Source organism: Leucoraja erinacea, chromosome 40 (assembly GCF_028641065.1).
Source record: "Leucoraja erinacea ecotype New England chromosome 40, Leri_hhj_1, whole genome shotgun sequence".
Taxonomy (NCBI): Eukaryota; Metazoa; Chordata; class Chondrichthyes; order Rajiformes; family Rajidae; genus Leucoraja; species Leucoraja erinaceus.
Genome location: NC_073416.1, coordinates 6,293,188 through 6,313,164, shown reverse-complemented (window position 1 = coordinate 6,313,164; position 19,977 = coordinate 6,293,188). Strand labels below are relative to the sequence as shown.

The window sequence follows — 19,977 nt, the reverse complement described above, 5'->3', positions numbered from 1 at the left end:
TTATATAAATGCCATATACATCAATAGCATTATTTTGTAAAGGACAAAAGGGATTATCTTCTAAACACTGGAGTAGGTCGTATATGCAACAGTGGAAGTCTAAAATAATTTAGCAATAGGTTAAGCACTTAAATCAATAAAATCAGCCCGTATGTTAAGACATAAACCGGGAGATCAGGTAGGTTAATACAGACTGAGTGGACTCCGCTCCCATTCCCAATCTGACCTTTCTGTACTGGGCCTCCTCCATTGTCAGAGTGAAGGCCCAGCGTAAATTGGAGGAACAGCACCTCATATTTCGCTTGGGTAGCTTGTTTGTACCCAGTGGTATGAACATGGACTTCTCTAAATTCAAATAGCCCTTGCTTTCCCTCCCTCTCTCCATTCAAGTCAAGTCAAGTCAAGTTTATTTGTCACATACACATACGAGATGTGCAGTGAAATGAAAGTGGCAATGCTCGCGGATTTTTGTGCAAAAGACAAACAACAAAACAACCAAACAAATTATAAACACAATCATAACACACATATTCTTTTACATAATAAATAATAGAAGGAAAAACGTTCTGTAGAGTTAGTCCCTGGTGAGATAGGCGTTTACAGTCCGAATTGCCTCTGGGAAGAAACTCCTTCTCAACCTCTCCGTTCTCACCGCATGGCAACGGAGGCGTTTGCCTGACCGTTGCAGGGGTGGAAGGGGTCTCTCATGATTTTGTTTGCTCTGGAGTTGCACCTCCTGTTGTATAGTTCCTGCAGGGGGGGGTGAGTGAAGTTCCCATAGTGCGTTCGGCCGAACGCACTACTCTCTGCAGAGCCTTCTTGTCCTTGGCAGAGCAATTCCCAAACCAGATGGTAATGTTACCGGACAAGATGCTTTCCACCACCGCTGCATAGAAGCACTGGAGGATCCTCGGAGACACTCTGAATTTCCTCAATTGCCTGAGGTGGTAAAGGCGCTGCCTTGCCTTACTCACGAGTGCTGAGGCGTGTGATGCCCATGTCATATCCTCAGAGATGTGGACTCCCAGATATTTAAAACAGTTCACCCTATCCACAGGATCCCCATTTATACTCAATGGAGTGTACGTCCTCGGATGATGTGCCCTCCTAAAGTCCATGATCAGCTCCTTTGTTTTTTTGATGTTCAAGAGGAGGCTGTTATCCTGGCACCAGAGTGCTAGATCAGCCACCTCCTCCCGGTTAGGCCTTCTCATCGTTGTCTGAGATCAGGCCCACCACCACAGTGTCATCAACAAACTTAATTATTGAATTGGAGCTGAACCTAGCCACACAGTCATGTGTGTACAGGGAGTACAATAGGGGGCTGAGAACGCAACCCTGGGGCAATCCTGTGCTCAGGGTGAGGGACTTCGATGTATTCCCTCCCATCTTGACTACCTGGGGCCTGGCAGTGAGAAAGTCCAGGACCCAGGCACACAGGGAGGTGTTGAGCCCCAATTCCATTAGCTTCCCGGCCAGTCTGGTGGGGACTATCGTGTTGAAGGCTGAACTGTAGTCTATGAACAGCATCCTCACGTAGCCCCCCTTCTGGCTGTCCAGATGGGAGAGAGCGGTGTGCAAGACCTGGGAGACCGCATCGTCCGTGGACCTGTTCGGACGGTATGCGAACTGCAACGGGTCCATGTTCCGAGGGAGGAAGGCGCAGATGTGATTCTTCACCAGCCTCTCAAAGCATTTCATGACTACCGAGGTAAGGGCCACCGGACGGTAGTCATTCAGACAGGCTGGGGAGGCATTTTTTGGTACCGGTACAATGATGGATTTTTTGAAGCAGGCAGGGACCACGGACTTGTCCAGGGAGAGGTTGAATAATGTAGTGAGCACTGGAGCTAGCTGCGTAGCACAGGACTTGAGTACTCGCCCCGAGATGCCATCGGGGCCTGCAGCTTTTCTCGTGTTCACCCGTGTCAGTGCCCTCCTCACGTCGTGCTCGGACAGCGAGAATGTGTGCACACTCCTCCCTTCAGCTTCGGTAGCCAGCCCCCTGGCGGTATTGTCGATAGTCGGCAGACCTGGAGTGGTGTTGCCCCTCTCGAAACGAGCGTAGAAGGAGTTCAGGTCGTCAGCTAGGGAGGTGCCGGCACATGCGGGTGAGGGAGGGGTGCTTCGGTAGTTGGTTACAATCCGTAGCCCCTGCCACAGGCTTCTGGTGTCCTGCTGCTCCATCTGTAACTCCATCTTGTCCCTGTACCTTCTCTTTGCGTCCTTCACCGCCCTTCGCAGTCGGTAGGACTCTGCCTTGTAGACGTCCATGTTTCCTGATGCCAGGCCCAAGTTGTAGGCAGCGGTGCGAGCATTCAAGGCCACACGAACAGACCTGTCTACCCAGGGTTTTTGATTCGGAAAGGTGCTTACCCTTACCGTGGGGACGATGTTGGCGGTTATTGTTGCGATGAAGTCCATGACTGCTACCGCGAACTCACTGACGTCACTGGAACTTGCTTCGAACATATTCCAGTCGACATCACTCAGTGCATCCTGCAGCATGGCCTCTGACTGGTCGGACCACCGCTTTACGTCCCTCGTCTCTACCGCTCCCCGAACTATCCTCTGTTTATACACCGGCAACAGGAAAATAGCAGCGTGGTCAGATTTTCCTAGGGGAGGGAGTGAAACGGCCTTGTAGCCTTTCCTGAACGGTGTGTAGCAGTGGTCCAAAGTTCTCTCCCCCCTGGTGGCACACGTGATGTGTTGGTAGAAGTTCGGCATGACCTCCTTGAGGTTTGATTTATTAAAATCTCCCCTTCCCAGTTCTCCCACCAGTCTTACTGTCTCTGACGACATTCTATCTCTGTCCCGCGCACTCCGACATTAGTCGGAAGGTCTCGACCCGAAACGTCACCCATTCCTTTTCTCCCGAGATGCTGACTGTCCCGCTGAGTTACTCCAGCATTTTGTGTCTACCTTTGATTTAAACCAGCATCTGCAATTCTTTCCTACAACCTTTATCATGAAGTACTCCCTTAGTACTGCGATGAAGTTTTAATCCAGGACCTTTCCACTCAGGTTAGAATGAGCCACAAATGGCCTGACAACTTGGGGAAAGAAAAAAAAAAATTGGCAGCCGATTTACTTTTGCTTATTTTGTGTTAGCGCCCCAAATAATAATTTACCATACATACCAGACCACAGGCTTGAACTGTGGTATTTTTACTCACCTGAAATTCCTTGAGAAGTTAATATACCTTCATGTTCTTGCTGCCACTGCATCCAGTTTCCATTAGCTTTAAATATGCATATGCTTTCTTTTTCACATTTATTTTGTGTGGATCCTTGCATTGTTTTGCAGCTTCCAATTTAAGCACCTGGTTTAGGAGTGCAAATTATCCTTCTCCTGCTTTCATATTTATATGACGATTTGGAACTCTAAATATATTGTCACATCCATTGCAAATGCTAGTACTTATACGTAGGTCTGCACTTCCTGTGACCTGAATGAAGGCCTTGAGTCAAAGTACCCAGGGATTGTAGTCTCTTGGAGCAGAAACATCTCATTTATTTTTGGATTACATTGCAGGAATCTAAATGAAATGTGTCAATTAAAATTATTAACAAGTCACACTAGACACTTATATGACAGGCATAATGATCAAATATTTATTTGTCGAGATCCATCAACAGAAATGAGGGGGAAATAAACAAATTGTTCTCAAGTCACAGCAATCAATGTAGTAACCCTATCGGTTCAGTAAAGAGTCAAACAGACAAACCAGTCAATTCTGCTCCTTCCAGTGGTCTTCTCTACAGATCTATTAAGGAAAGGCACTTTAAAAAATTTTTTTTTAAAGCAGCTATATACTCAAAAGCATATCAAAATCCACCTGTAGTTTGTAGGCGAGATCTGTACTAAAATCAGATTAACTCTCACCGTACTTGTGACAACTGTTTCTAGCGTTTGGATGTTATTTGGATGGAAATGTCAATTTCCCCAAACGTATACAATATTGGTAATCAATAGTGCTGGCTTGCTTGGCGCCCGATTCATTTCATGCATAGTGGGGAAAAAAAAACTTTACATCATGCAGTTGCAGAAGCCATTTTAACCTTGATATTGGTAAAATATTTGTTTGAAGACATTGGAGTGTACATATAAGTTGCAAATAAAATTATCTTAATTGTCACAGTATCCTTGCTTAATAATGAAATTTGAGAAAATATACTCAAGGGATGAAACTCGATTTCTATACCTGTTGGCATCTTTCAGTTTTAAAATCTATTTTTTTCAGGAAAAAATCCAGTAGGATTTTTTGGAAAATTTAAAAATCAAAAAATTACTACATTTATTAGTACAAATTGTTAGTTTTGCCCTAATTTTCAGATGGTCCAACTCTGTGCAAGCTCACAGTTCTTGATTAATAGCAGTAGCTTTTGCCAGTTTAATCACATCAATATTTGTGCAAATTAACAATGGGAAACTTGGCTGATGAAACGCATTTGACTTATTTGTATTTTAAGCATTGTAGGAATAACATTTAATTTAAACTATGGTACATACACGATCATGTAATAGATAGATTATATAGGTGTGGATCCATGTGCGGCTGAGAGTTCAATGTTTTATTCTTTAAAAAATACTTATTCCAGGGTATGTACAGTGACTGAATAAATCAAATTCAATCTTCATTGCATGATATTGCATGACTTGTACTAGGATTTGGGGAATTGCAATAAAAACTTTGTTATTTTCACAATTCTATAATGATATATTGTTGTTTTTTTTGTATATATTCTTTAACCCTGCTATTTGATTTTAATCCTCAAATTTATTTAACATTTGAAGAGCTGCAGCAAGATGGTTAACAAAATGTAACAGGATGCAATAGGTGCCTGTTGTTTAAGAATGGTAGGATTATTGGGGTCCAGGGCTATTCGAATCAACAGGGTTTATTCCCCCAGTGTGGCTGCAGTGTCAGCTGAGATTGTGCACTTAAATCTTAAAAGTTGAACTTTAATTCTTACCCAATTCATGAACATGAAGTACACACAACTTACAAGAAGTAAACACAAGGAACTGCAGATACTGGTGTACAAAATAAAGACACAAAGTGTTGGAATAACTCAGTGGAACAGACAGCAACTCTTCAGTAGGGTCCCGACTTCAAACATCACCTATCAGTGTTCTCCAGAGATGCTGCCTGACCTGCTGAGTTACTTGAATACTTTGTCTTTTATTGTACATATCAGAATATTTTAAAAAGAAAAGCGGACACCTGGCAACTTGTACAGCATCCTCTTTCCTGGTAACATTGGAGCAATGTTATCAGCAATGCTCCAATGTGCAAAGACAAGAAGCAAAGAATAAATGTTGCAAATTTCAATCATTTGACAATCTTCCAGCTCCTTTTGTAGTGGATTTACTATATTCTAAACTGAAGTTGTTAATTGCATAGATGTTGACGTGGTGTATTATTAAATTTGCAGTGAATAACAAATTTGATATTTGCTTTGACTTTTACCTGGCCATTTGCTAAGATTTTGGTGGGGATTGATTTGAATTCTATTCAAGAACAAAGCAAAGATTATGAACAAGAGCAGGGTTAGGTAAAACTGGTAAAATGTTCTTCACTGCAACAACCACATCATGCTATCCTCCTATCCGGTGGAGTACATCCGGCTACAGCTCAAAGCACAATGCAAGCAACAAGAGGAATCATTATCAAACAATAAGGGTACACAGCTATCATTTTAGGCCAGACTATAGATGGAGTAATTTGTAGGGAGAAACTGCAAATGCTGGTTTATACTGAAGATGGACACAAAAAGCTGGAGTAACTCAGCAGGACAGGCAGCATCCCTGGAGAAAAGGAATGTGTGACGTTTCGGGTCTCAACCCAAAATGTCACCCATTCCTTCGCTCCAGAGATGCTGCCTGTCCCGCTGAGTTACTCCAGCTTTTTGTGTCAATTAATTGAGCCATCTCCCTGACCCCGGCTTATGCAAGGATTCAAGTTTATTCCAGAAGAAAAAGTATAAATATGTTAATACAAATAAGTGGATTTCATATGCAGAGTAGAAAACCAAAAAGGCATCTCAGAACATTGGTAAATGGAATTAATTATTTACAATACTTTGAAATCCAGTGAATCAATTTCATGAGAATGGTGTGATTAAAAACGGAAATACACACACCAGCATCCAACAGAAGTACAATTTGTTTCTCCATTTGTTCAGCAAGAAACTGATTTTTCTATAAAAGGTCTTGTGCATTACAGCATCTATAGATTAAAAAGTGAATGTCCTGCGCCCAGCGTTTACTTGTACTGCGCTGAAACTGGTGCTGGCACACAGAACATCTTGGAGACATATTCTTCCGCTGACCCCATATAATTTCACTCTGAGGAAGCATTTGATCGCTGTCCAGTTCCTTCTCTCGGTTTTATGGCTTGTACGAGGGGTGGGGGGCAAGACTGCATGTACAGGTTTCTTTCTCTATACAGATTTTGTTGTTTTCCCCCCCAATTTACACCTTCCATGATTGTGTCCGTATATAGCATGTGGACATTGAACCATAGTTAGCGGGTTTTCTCAAGATCAAAATCAAAGCAGACTTGCGAAACAGCCCAGATTATTTTTCTGCTTCATGTGAAAATACCCTTCATAAATTGAAATAATTACCAATGTCAAGGGCTAAAAATAAATTAACTGACAACATGTGTACTCGTTATACTCTGTGGAAATAGTGCTTTTTAAATGTTATCATAATGTGTTTAAATACATTTACAATTTACACATATCAAGATACAAAAGAAAACTGTCAGCTACAGTTGTACTCAAAGTTCATTCAAAAATAACATCATGTGTACCCCAATGGAGAAACACAATTAAAACATGTCTTCCAAGTCCAGTTGAATCCTTCAAAAAGAATGTAAACTCACCACTTCTGGTCCTGAATCAGTTTTAATCCAAACAATATAACTGACAACATCACTGTACATTCACTTTAATACATAGTTTATAGTATTTACACATAGTGTTCACCAATTGCAGGATACCAACAGTAAAACATCTGCAAGTTCTCAATAAATCATAACTTTTCATGAACATCAGGCATCATTGACAATAGGTATTTACAATAGCAATGCATCAGTTCAAAAACGGACAAAATGGGTTTACTGGGCTTTTAAAACATATCTTGAATTGCTGTAGTTTTGGATTTTTTGGCCGCAGTTAACTAATCTTGGACGTTAGTTGCTGTGTTGTAAAATCTCAGGGATTCTCAATATAGTAAAGTGTTAGCTGTATTTTAAAACCATGGTTTACAGAAGCACATGTGCCAAATATCTCACTGTTGGTGTTGGCCTTTTAATCCCTCCCCACAAAGTCTATTTTCAATATCACTGACTGACTGGCAGAAATACCATCACATATAACTTCCCACGCACATTGTGGTAAGTTAGAAATCTATTGTCTTCCAAGTCAAAAATATTGATTAAAAGTTTTAATTAAAAAATTGCAAAATTAACATTATGACAGTAATATGCAGGAATAGGTTCATCATTAGAATATCACTAACTCATACCTCCTCCTTACAACTTACTCATTGGTATATTTTGTTTGAGCAAGGAAAAATTAAATGGGCACAATTATGCACTAGTCATGCAAATCAGTCATAAATTAACACCTAAATTGAGAACCAGTCAGGACATTATAGTAAATGCCAGGTTATTTGCTGCATTCTGCTTTTCTAATGTGTGCTTCATTACAAGACTTCCCCTTTTTTCTCTGGCAATTTTCTATTATCATATTTTTCATTCAAAAGGTACAGACACAATGTGGTCAAGCTATTTAAATTCATGAGCCCAGGTAGCATATTTTGCAGAGTCAGATTATATCCTCACCATCCACAAGCATTTTCAACAGGAATAGTTAGATAATAACCGTTGATGCATGTTTATACTGTCCATGAATAAAATATATTTTATACAAATCACATATATACACGTTTACATATACTATATAGCATCTATATAGTGAGTTTTTATATGAATGTGTATTTATTTTCTCTCATTGGTTTTGCAACTTAATTGTTACACAGTGAACGCAGGAAACAGCAGACACCCCCCGAATCCTGACTGACAATGAGCTAGTACAATGAGGCATCTGACAGGGAGCATCCCAGCCAGATGAGAAAACGGCATGGCAATTTACAAGTGCTGAGCATCAACCTTCCAATAATACATCAAATATAAGAAACTAGCAATTGTTTCTCCACATCTTCTGCTGCTTTTCTGGTCCTGCTTATTTATTGACCAACACCTAGTCTCCACGTTCCAGGCACCAAACCAAATCTGTATGTATTACATTTACATTTAACTCTGCTTTCGAAGCTTGCACCCCAATTATTCTTGCTTCACTTTAATATCCTTGGTGGCCTCAGTGACTGTTTATGGTGAACATGTACTCATTTTATTTCTGAAAATGCTTTTTGTAGCCCAATCTACAGAGGACTTGCACAGCTTTGAAATAAAAAATATAGTCAAGGTGTGAATAACAAATGCAATGATTAGAGAAAAACTATTTGCAAAAAATATAACGTGTTACTTGAAGACTTGAGAAGCACAGTGAGTGTTTAATTAGGAAAACACTAAACGTACATGACTTTCTTAAAAAAACGTTTCCACACACGTTTACTGAGAAATGGGCTGGTTACAAAAATGTTTGAAAAGATCAGAATACTTTTACTTGGTAAAGTAGGGGATATTACTATTTTGTTCCCAGTAATAATCCCAAATGTAATTTCAGATTAAAAAGAGAAATTTGTGGCATAGGATCAGTTTAAAAATGTTTTAAAATACATCAGTAATCAACCAAAAAAAATAATCTTACAATGTTAAGAGGATGGGAAAGTTTATTCACGGTCACTTTGAATTGTCTGTTTTGACACAGCCCCTCACTCCATCAGTTATTTTTGCAGATTTCTGTATTTAACAGACTTATATGAAGTCTTGCCATCAGTATACCTTGTAGAAGATAACGTTGTTTTTTTTGCTTCATATAAATTATTAATACAATTTGTAGTTTAGAGTGAGAAATTTGAGAAATTTTGGAGCAAGACATCTGAAAAGAACTTGATGATCATCGGTAGCTGCTCTTATTAACCCAAGGTGCATTAGGGATCTTACTTCCAGTACCCTCAATGGAAATTAGCCCCAAGTGGTTGCCTGGCTCATTGCTACATTTAAACAAAGACACCATTATGTTATAGTTTTGCATTCCCTCCATCTGTGGGTAAAACTGTCATACTTGGAATGCATACTGTCGTTGTGTCCTTAGGCAAGACACTTCACCCGCCTTTGCCTGTGTGTGAATGTGTGAGAGTGACTGGTGGTGGTCGGAGGGACCGTAGGCGCAGATTAGCAGCCACGCTCCCGTCAGTCTGCCCAGGGCAGCTGTGGCTACAGAAGTAGCTCACCACCACCGAGTGTGACTGAGGAGTGAATGAATAATGCGATGTAAAGCGCCTTGAGTATCTAGAAAGGCGCTATATAAATCCCATCCATTACACTAATTGCATTTATGCTGCAAGACAGTTCTCCAACAAGAGGGAGAAAAGGGAGCCATGGCGTCATTTTCTGCATTCTTTAATTTCTGCTCTGACCACAATCAAAGCAGCAGAGGATTATATTTTTGGTTGGGTGGTATGAAGAAGTGAATGAGGGTAAATTTTTTGTAGTTTTATAATAATTTTGTGTCTTAAAAAAAAGCGATTAAAAAAGTTGTAAAGGCACAATGCTCTTTAAGCGCATGTACAAGTGTTTTTAGAAAGTTGATGTTTTGATGTTGATTGAAACCAATTTTACATGAGCAAAAGAAAGCAGCCATATTTGCAGACAAAACCTTATCCCACTGCTGCTGCAGTTGGAAAGCTTGAGTTGGTGTGGGCATTGCAATGCGCTGTCAAAGACTTTGCTTTCATTTGCACCAGAGCTTACAACATGAGCAAATCAAAAAAAGGTTTCAAAGAATTCAAAAACTTGAGTTCAATTCAATCTTTCTTCCCCCCCACCAAAAGAAATTTGCGACATATATGGCTGCAAATTGAAGCACGTTTCAACTTCCATTTGCTACTACTGCTGAGGTACAATTCTGCGCAACCTGTTCTCCAGACGAGTTAAACAGCAACAAACGAGACAGAAAACACAAATTCTCATCATTTCATTTTTGACTTTGCAAAAGGGTTGGTGATGGTGAGACTCCCTCTTTAACAATCATACTTGACTCACTTTTTGCAATTGCCCTGGGAACCAATAAGAAATAGAAATCTCTTGTAAAGCTTCAAATTAAATGCCTTCTAATCTCAACTATCCTCTGCACGACAGAGGAACTTCATATTTTGTGATGCATTTGGATAACTGACCATTTGAGTGATGGTATAATTCATGGCAATTTCTGGGAGCGATTGCGTCACTGCCAATGGTGCAACTGAGATGGCAATTGTGCGATTGAAACTGGTGAAGCCACCCCTTGGGCATAAGGTGTCGAGAGAGCAGCACTAAGACAGGGTGGACTTTGGGATGTAGCTTCAGAACATAAAGCATTATGAGCTCTAGCTTGCGCTATCAATTCTTGATGAGAAATAGACTGTGATCTCACGACCTGGTTGCTCAGGGTGGTGTGAGTCTCCACTATACTATGATTATAATTGGTAACAGCGTGCATAGCTGGTGATTGTGTTGGGTCAGTCCCTGTGGTCAGGATCCCCAGTTTCACTTGCTTGCGTAAATCAGCATTTTGCTCCAGAAGTACCTCATTTGTAATCTTTAGGCTTGACACCTGCTTCTTAAGCTCCTCATTGCGCATTCTGAGCATATGGTTTTCCTCCTCCAAAAAATTCATTTCAACTGGACGCAGATTGGGGATGCTGTAATCAAATACTTCAAACCGTAGACCCTCCGTTCTTTTCCTTTTTGGAGTTTGGTCAACATCACATTTCTCCGTCTCATACAGGTCATCCAAACGGTCATATCTACAGATCTCAGGAGAAGCTTCTTTATTTTGTGACACATTTTCTATACTGGTCTTATCATTGTCATCGCGTTTCAAGTGCTGGAATTTACACTTGGATCCTCTTCGACATTTGCCTTTTAGAAAGTCACGGCAGAATGGGACTTCCTTTGTAATAAGAGGCAAATTGGAGGGCGAGAGCCCAAATGTCACAGCCACTGTCTTTTGTAAGTGGGAAGGAAGCTTTCCTGTTTTATTGTAATAATTCTCTTCACCCTTTGTCCCGTGAATGAACGTGCAGTTCTCACGGGTACATTTGCTATTTTGAAAGTACTGACAAAAGATAGACTCATGCCGCATATCACCTACATCATAGGATTCAACATTATCCGGGTGAAAATACCTGCAATTCTTACCACGGGTGCAGACATTGCGCAGAAAGTCACGACAAACATTCCTTTTGCTCTTGCTCGCATCAAATTTGCTATTATTCACGAAATTATCAGCGTCATCACTTAGGTCAGCATGGTTGGAGACCTCAATATCATCTGGGTGAAAATATCTGCAATTCTTACCACGATTGCAGAGATTCCGCTGAAAGTCTCGGCATATATTCAGATTGCTTTTGTCAGCCTCATCATTGCCAAAGTTGACTAAATTATCAATGTCGTTTCTTACATCAGCGAGGACAGAGGGCTCAATATCATCTGGATGGAAATACCTGCAATTCTTACCACGGCTGCAGGTATTGCGCAGAAAGTCTCGGCAAATGTACGATTTGTTTTTGCCAGCTTCGTCATTGGTAATGATGACTAAATTATCAGTGTCGTTCCTTATGTCGGCAAGGTCGGAGGCCTCAACATTGTCAGGGTGGAAGTACCTGCAATTCTTACCACGAGTGCAGACATTGCGCAGAAAGTCTCGGCAAACATTCCGTTTGCTCTTGCCAGGCTCATTTTTGCCGCTGTTGACTAAATTATCAGTGTCGTTCTCGGACATGCTTCCAGAATATTTCTGCGCTACTCAGCCAAGGCTCTCAATAAACAACTGTAAAAGAAAAAGAAGCCAGGTCTTTTACAATAAATAAGAGATTCATCTACAAAGTAATTTAGCTTAATCCCTTTCTCACAAAATATTGTAGCTGTTCCTACATCGTTAATTCAATAGAAAATACTTACAGCAAGTTACCAGTGGAACATCAAGGTTTATATTAATATTTAAAAAGAGATAAGCAGTATTAAGTCGGCAGTTTTGCTTTTAATATCGCAAATACCAATGCTTTGAGTTTTCCTGAAAAAGACACCGGCATAACAAAGTAAACATGTCTTCTCGATTATTGCACTCCAGACAGTACACGCATGGAAAAAATTAAATTCATACTGCAAGTGATTTTTATAGTAATTTGTAAATGCAGGACGTTAGAATCAGTACTAGAAACAAATTCCTGAAGCAACATGTTAAAGAAGATTATGAAGAAGTAGTGCTGATTAAACTCAGAGTCAGCCGACCTCATTAAAAGCGTAGGAAGGAACTGCAGATGCTGGTTTAAATCGTAGACGCAAAAACCTGGAGTAACTTAGTGGCTCAGACAGAATCTCTGGAGAAAAGGAATAGGTGACGTTTCGGGACGAGACCCTATGGATCTTCTGAAGAAGGGTCTCGACCCAAAATGTCACCTATTCCTTTTCTCCAGAGATGCTGTCTGACGCGCTGAGTTACCACAGCTTTTCATGTCTATCACGTTAAAACGGTAGCATAGCCACTTGAAAAGCTGATCTTTGTTTTCACATAGAATTCCACAGCAGATGTAATTACCGTAACTATTATGGAAATTTTTTGCTATGCAGCAGAATTTAAAAAAATAATCCTTTCAGAATTGGTCGCTTAAATTCTACTTCAAACACACATTTTGATCTGCCATCTGTGTGCAAGTACAATGCCAGAGATGCTAAAGTAAATATCGACTTTAACAAATTAAAAATGGCAGGTATGTTTTGAACAGTAAACGAATATCTTTAAATGTACAAATTAGCATGTTAGAGACAAATCAAGACATACTGCTGAAATATATACGCACAAAGGAGTATTATTGAAGTGAAGACCCTGAAAAAGGTTAACATTTTTATTTGTAAAAGCCAATTTAAGCAAAATATACACTTTAATAGAAACAATGTCAAGATAACTTTAAAGAAGCAATCTTGAATGATGATTTATAAAACAGTCAAAAAAAAAAAGCTCTCTTCAACATATATTGTCAACTTCATTGCAAGCTGCATCGTTTTCAGGACTAAAGGCCACGGGTTCTCATGCTGTAATCCACGTTCCTTTTCCATTGCAATGTCTGACTCGTGTTACTCCCCCCTTTATCATTGATAGCTCCCTATTCTTAATTTTTTTTAAATGTTCCATATTACCCGATCTTAAACTATGCCTACCACCCCGCACAAATAGCAAGGCTATTCGTAAAACATTGCGCCCCTCTTCCCTCCTTATTAGCTCTTAACTCTTTATTAACATCATGTGTATCAAACAACTTTTGAGTGCAGATCCCATTGTAAAAGGAGTTGATTCTCCTTGCAGGTTTCCAGATATGATGCGAGAAAAAGTTTGCTGTTTGTCAATTCTCTTAACCACTCATTTTCTATTTATTTTAATAAAAGCAAAATTTACATTGATATATTCAGTAGTCTTGTGAAATTTTTTCTTGTTCCTCCTAGACTCCTGCAACCTCACTTGGAGAATTCAAAACTGATTGCGCCGCTTCTTACTGTAATTCTATCTCAGGACCTCAAAATCAAAGAAAAAGAGTCAGCAGCGGCCTCTGCAGCCCGTCCGCGTTTTATTATTTTCTGTCTATGTTTTTACGTAATTTTTGTTATTTGTTGTTGGGGCTCGTGTGGGTGTGTGTGGGGGGGTGGGGTGGGAGGGAGGGGGAAACTTTTAAATCTCTCCCTACACGGGAGACCCGACCTTTTCTCGTCCAGTCTACGTTATCGTTGGGGCTGCAATGAGGAGCGGCCTCCAACAGGAAGAGACCGGGGACTCTGGTGCCGACGACTCACCTCACCGTCGCGGAGCTGGCCGAGTCCGGAGCGGGTGGAGCAGTGGAGGAGCGCGCTGCTGCTGCTGCTGCTGCGGCCTGACCGGAGAGTCGGAGGCTTCAACTGCAGGTCTGCGGACGGCGGCACCGGGAGCCCGCGGGTCCCTGGAGGGAGACCGCTTTTCAGGGCTCTCGCAACGGCGACTTCTCCCGCCCGAGTTGCGGGGTCGAAGAGCTCCTGGAGCGGGGCCTAACATCACCGCCCCGCGCGGCTTGGAATGGCCGCGGGACTCTGCGAGCGCACGCCGGGGGCTCTAACACCAAGACCCGGTGTGCGACCTCACACCACCCGGCGTGGCTTTAATGGCCGCGGGACAATTGCCATCGCCAGCCGGGGGCTTTGACTTTGACTCTGACATCGGGGGGGGGGGGAGAGTGCAGTGGAGAGATAAGTTTATTTGGCCTTCCATCACAGCGATGTGATGGATGTTTATGTAAATTATGTTGTGTCTTGGGTCTATTTGTTTGTAATGTATGGCTGCAGAAACGGCATTTCGTTTGGACCTCAAGGGGTCCAAATGACAATTAAATGTATCTTGTATCTTATTTCACCTTCTTTGATCCTATCGCATTCAAAGGGATTGATGTGCAGGAACAGGTTGGGTCAAGTCATTGGAGTTTTGAAGAACAAGAGACAATCTCATTGAAATATCCAAAGTTCTTGGGCAGCTTGATTGACTAAATGCTGTGAAGCCCCCTCATGGCAGAGTCTAGGACCAGAAGTCTCAGATAAAGGACTGCCCATTTAAGATAGAGATGAGGAAGAATCTCTTCTCCCAAAAGATTGGAAACTTTTCACCTAAAAAAGCCATTGAGGTCGAATTGTTGAAAGATGAGAGATGGATTTTTAATCAATACGTGAAACAAGGGTTGTAAGGAAACAGATGGGGGGGGGTGGTTGAGAGGACTTGATAAAAGTTGTATCAGTCATGAGTGGTGGAGCAGGCTCAAATAACTGAATTACCTTCTCCTGTGCTGATGGTGTCTTTCAGACAATGAGCTCAGATCACCACTGATTAAATGATTTTTTTCTTAATTTCCTTCTATCCTTTCACCAATTAACTTAAATCTATGCCTCAAGTTATTGGTCTCCAATGGAAATTCTCCAGTCACATTCTTTTTTTGTGTTTACCCTCGCTCTTTCTAGGTCTCTTATAAGATTAATACTTCAATTGCCTCTTTTCTTTGGATCGTGTCAGCATATAGTTTCCTGCTCGACTTGTTATGTGAGACTTTATCAAACACCACTCCAAAATCCATTTGTAGTGCATCAAATGCTCTTAACAATCTCCTCAAGAAAAGCAACTAAGTTCGCAAGTCATATGTCTTCCATGCAAAGTGTCTGCGGTTAACTTGGTGCAGACATATGCAAATTTCCTCTCTAAATGCAGACATGCAAATTTACAATAACTTCACCTGACATTTAAGCCGACTGACCCGTGGATGTCAGTATATGCCTTTTACTCTTTAAAAAAAATCATACCACAGTAACAATCTTCCAGTCCTCAAGGCACTGGAAAATTATAGTGTAGGAAGGAACTGCAGATGCTGGTTTAAACCGAATATAGACACAAAATGCTGGAGTAACTCAGCAGGACAGGCAGCATCTCTGGAGAGAAGGAATGGGTGACGTTTCGGGTCGAGACCCTTCTTCAGTGGGTCTCGACTTGAAACATCACCCATTTCTTCTCTAGAGATGTTGCCTGTCCCGCTGAGTTACTCCAGCATTTTGTGTCTATCTTCATTAGAAAATTATAGTCAGAGCCTGATTTATGTCGGCTGCTGCATTTTTTAATTTAAAAAAAAATGTTTTTAATATCAATGTTACAAAATTTTGAGATTTAAAAAATCAAGTCTGCAATTTATCCCATCAGACAAAGCATAAAAATAAGTTTAATTTGACACCTAATTCACTTTCATATCTCAAGTAATAAAAAAGTTATGGCCATTTTCATACTCGGAAATTAGCATCTTGTTCCCTATTGATTTACTATGGACATAACAAAAAAGCTGTGATCGTGGACAGTCAAAAGCCCATAACCGTCTTAAAAATTAAGAGAACTGAATGAAATGTTCAGTTATCATAGATTGAACCATTCTGAAACAAATATAAAATAATCTTACTTGGATGACCTGAAATTAAAGCATATAATTAGTTAGTTACCCAATTGTAGCTAATTTCAAACTTCAATTACTAGATCTAAACATCTATCCATTTCTTAATAAATGATTAACACTTTTAAATAGCCTAAGTGTCCAAATAATATTCACAAATAATTCACAATAAAACATGATTTTAAAATCTCATTTACATCAATTTATAGGCCAAATGGAAGGAATTTAGTGTTCAATTGCTGTAAATTAAAGTCCATTTTAAATTCAGCTTTCTACTGGGATCCTGTGAACGCGCTGGTTTAGAACGTTCACATTGCGCTGGATTTGTGCCCTCAAATGCCCAGAAAAATACTGCGGGATATAAAGAGCCCAAAATGAACTACTCGCTATAGAAAACTTTATATACAGGGTTCTTAAGAAGCCCCTTTTAATGTAAAAATAAGGTACATACCTTTAATTGTTTGCTTTATAAAACCCTGGGGCTGCGAGAGGTCGCGGGTTGAGAGAGTGATTTTAAAACTACTATAACTATTATACAAGGCCATAAAAACTAATAATACCTTTTGCGACGGGGTCTTTCAGCGATTTTTCGTTAATGATTTACTAGGCTGAACATCTTCGATTGGAACAGCCTAGTAAAAATCGCGTTTTAAACCCGCCCCCTCTAAACAGCGCCAAAATCGCGCACACGGGGTGGGGCAGATTCTCAGCCACGATTCAGGTAGGTTTTGTAACATACCTAATAAAAGGGCTTGAAATACATTTTATCCTGATCAACCAATTTATCCACTTTTGCCAGACCTTTTTAATACGTCCTCTACTTCTTTATGTTCAATGTTTCCAATACCACATTTTTCTATCTCAATGTCAATGCCCATATAACACCAGTTTTCCTTGAACAGCTACAAGTTATTCTTATGGAACTTTGCATATCTCAGATAGACACAAAAAGCTGGAGTGACTCAGCGGGACAGGCAGCATCTCTGGAGAGAAGGAATGGGTGACGTTTCAGGTCGAGACACTTCTTCAGACTGCTCATCTCAGATATCTCAGGCTGTTAATTGGTCTCCAATAAGACCTATTCTTTCCTGAAGAAGGGTCTCGACCCGAAACGTCACCCATTCGTTCTCTCCAGAGATGCTGCCTGTCCTGCTGATTTACTCCAGCATTTTGTGTCTACCCTACGATTTAAACCAGCATCTGCAGTTCTTTCCTACACATACCTAATCTTTCCTCTTTGATTATCTTGCACTAGTTCTATTTGTATTCAGGAGGATGAGTCCGATAACACCATATCTGAGAGGAATACACGACTCTACATCCTTCTAAGAGGTCTGTTACTGTCTGAATGATAAAGCATGAAATCTGAATTGACTGAAATAAAATATATAAATTATTGGTCTATTTTCTCAAAGATGGACAGAACATAATAAATATCTGACAAACTATTTAAAGTATCACTCAACCTTCCAAGAACAGTATACTTAGCTTTTTTTCCCCCCAAAATAACATTGACATATTGGATGGTGAAATTTTATTTTGTGTTGTGCTTTTGCGAGTTTTAAATTTTCAGTATTTGGGTCACTAATCCCAACTAGTTTCTAATCCAATTTGTGATTCTGAACTCACAGCAGGCAAGGGAGGATCATTTTCTCACCTTATAAATACAGATGGCACAGTATGTTGTACTACTGTACTTGCCCGTTACTTGTTTTTACGATAGTGTAGCAATACAGCCCGATCAAAAGCACAAAAGCTACGTTTATACAGATGTATTCTTGGCATGTTCTGGCAGGACAAGGGTACTCAAAGGGCCCGGAATAGTCCAAGTTCATCCACAAACATTTGTTACTAAACTAACTACATCTGCAACAGAGCAATTATCTTTGTGAGATGGATGATAGCAATATTTTCAACAACACTTTTGTATGACAAATTGTCCATGGGGTCACAACCAGCTGATGTCCATATCGCCACAACAAGGATAATTGCAAATACAATATGATGATGGTGGGCACCAGCAATTTGGAAATAGCCACAAACAGTCATGATCTCAAGAGGTCAACTGTTCAAAAGGGCAATGGAAGAAGCAAAGAGCAGCATAAGACCATAGACATACGAGCAGAATTAGGCCATTCTGCCATTCGATCATAGCTGATCTATTTTTCCCTCTCAACCCCAAGCAGCAAGTCCAGTTAGTTTTGAGGTCAGAGAAAACAGAGATGAGCAAATTTGCATCTTCTCAGCGCACTACCTTCACCTACAGCAAGTGTCGCAGAGATATTCAGACTTTAGTGGGTTCCTGTGTCGCACCAAGCAATGCATAATGGGGTACTGACCATCAATGTATAATATCTCATCTGCTCAGGCAAAAGGCGGTCTCACATATGGGCACCGGGCAAAGGCAGGATTAACCCTGGCTGTGCGCCTCTGTAGCAATCAATATGTGCACCTAGTTTAACATGATCGCTTGGGTAACTCCTATGTGAAAGGCTATACCTCTCACAATTCATCACATTTAGGAGCATTAAGGAGCCAAACCAAGCAGGACAAAGAGGGAGGAAGAATAAAAGTGTTCACATCGTGAAATGCCAATGTTAATCGCTAAATGGAAATGGTAACAAAATACAAATCTGTTATTGCCTCAAAGAATAGCAAAGAGAAAAGAAAATCTGATCATTTTCCATCCCTCATACCTTCAAGTGGCCAAGTGAACCTTGCTGATTATTCCTCTTGAGAGATAGAAGATGCAGTGACCTAAGGAGGAAGACGGTAAATGTCAAAGTGGCGATCATTGGGAAATTGTTTTTTTTAAATCCAGTAGCCAATGTTCTTTTTAAAAAGTCAACTGGTTAAACATTTATTGTTCAATCACATGTACAGAACATAGTTTGAGTCCCATTGATTAAGTGGTTAAACACAACCGGTGAAAGTACTGCACGAAGGTACACAAAAGTGCTGGAGAAATTCAGCGGGTGCAGCAGCATCTATGGAACGAAGGAAATAGGCAACGTTTCGGGCCGAAACCCTTCTTCAGACTGCACAACATGATGGAATGGGAAGGGTTCAACTTCACTCGCCAAACACTGCTGAATTACAACATGGCAGGCGGCAAAATCTCCACTTTCATTTTAACAACGCATTTAGCACCTGACTGAACAGCGGTGATCTTCTTTTGCCCCAAACTCAGCGACATTCCCAACTGCTCCAAATGCTGCACAACCACTCGGTTGAAGATGGGCAGCACCATCGGTCCATGATATCAAAAAGAAGCCGGCGCCTGGAGCAAACGGTTTAAAAACTGACATATCTTGATACGGATTTATAAATTCTGTGGGAATCCCGTGATGGGTAAACTACACTCATCTTGGACATTTTGTAATGGTTCATTCATTGGACTTTCATTCTGTGTCCGGATTTCACTATTCCATTTTTTCCAAGACGGCCATAGGGTTTAACCTAACCACTAGACGTGACTTCTCTTCCTTAAACAATCCTTGTTCTTAGGCTACCGCCATGAGGAAACCTGGATGTTGACAGTTTTGGTGGGGTTGCGACGGAAAGTTCTCGAACTTGGCGCGAGGCTTCAACTGCGCTCCTAGGCCTCAAGTGATTCACACGGACCGATATATTCCAGCGCACAGATGGAAACTAAACATTGTTCTATTTCTCAAAGATATATATATTGATAGAAACAGTTTACCGACATTGGAATAAACTCGATCAATAACAAAAGGAGAAAGGACAACGCATTCACTTACACTATTTAGCCTCCCCCCCCCCCCTCTCCCCTCTCT

At 40.7% G+C, this 19,977-nt stretch overlaps 1 protein-coding gene across 1 annotated transcript; it reads right to left on the bottom strand.

The window, feature by feature from the left end:
* Positions 1-5,892: 5,892 nt before the first annotated feature.
* Positions 5,893-19,977, bottom strand: LOC129714689 (zinc finger CCCH domain-containing protein 10-like). Its single transcript, XM_055664448.1, is given in 4 exon segments — positions 5,893-10,458; positions 10,461-12,012; positions 18,877-18,937; positions 19,942-19,977. Coding segments are annotated over 2 exon segments (1,644 nt in total). The 5' UTR covers positions 11,965-12,012; positions 18,877-18,937; positions 19,942-19,977; the 3' UTR covers positions 5,893-10,318.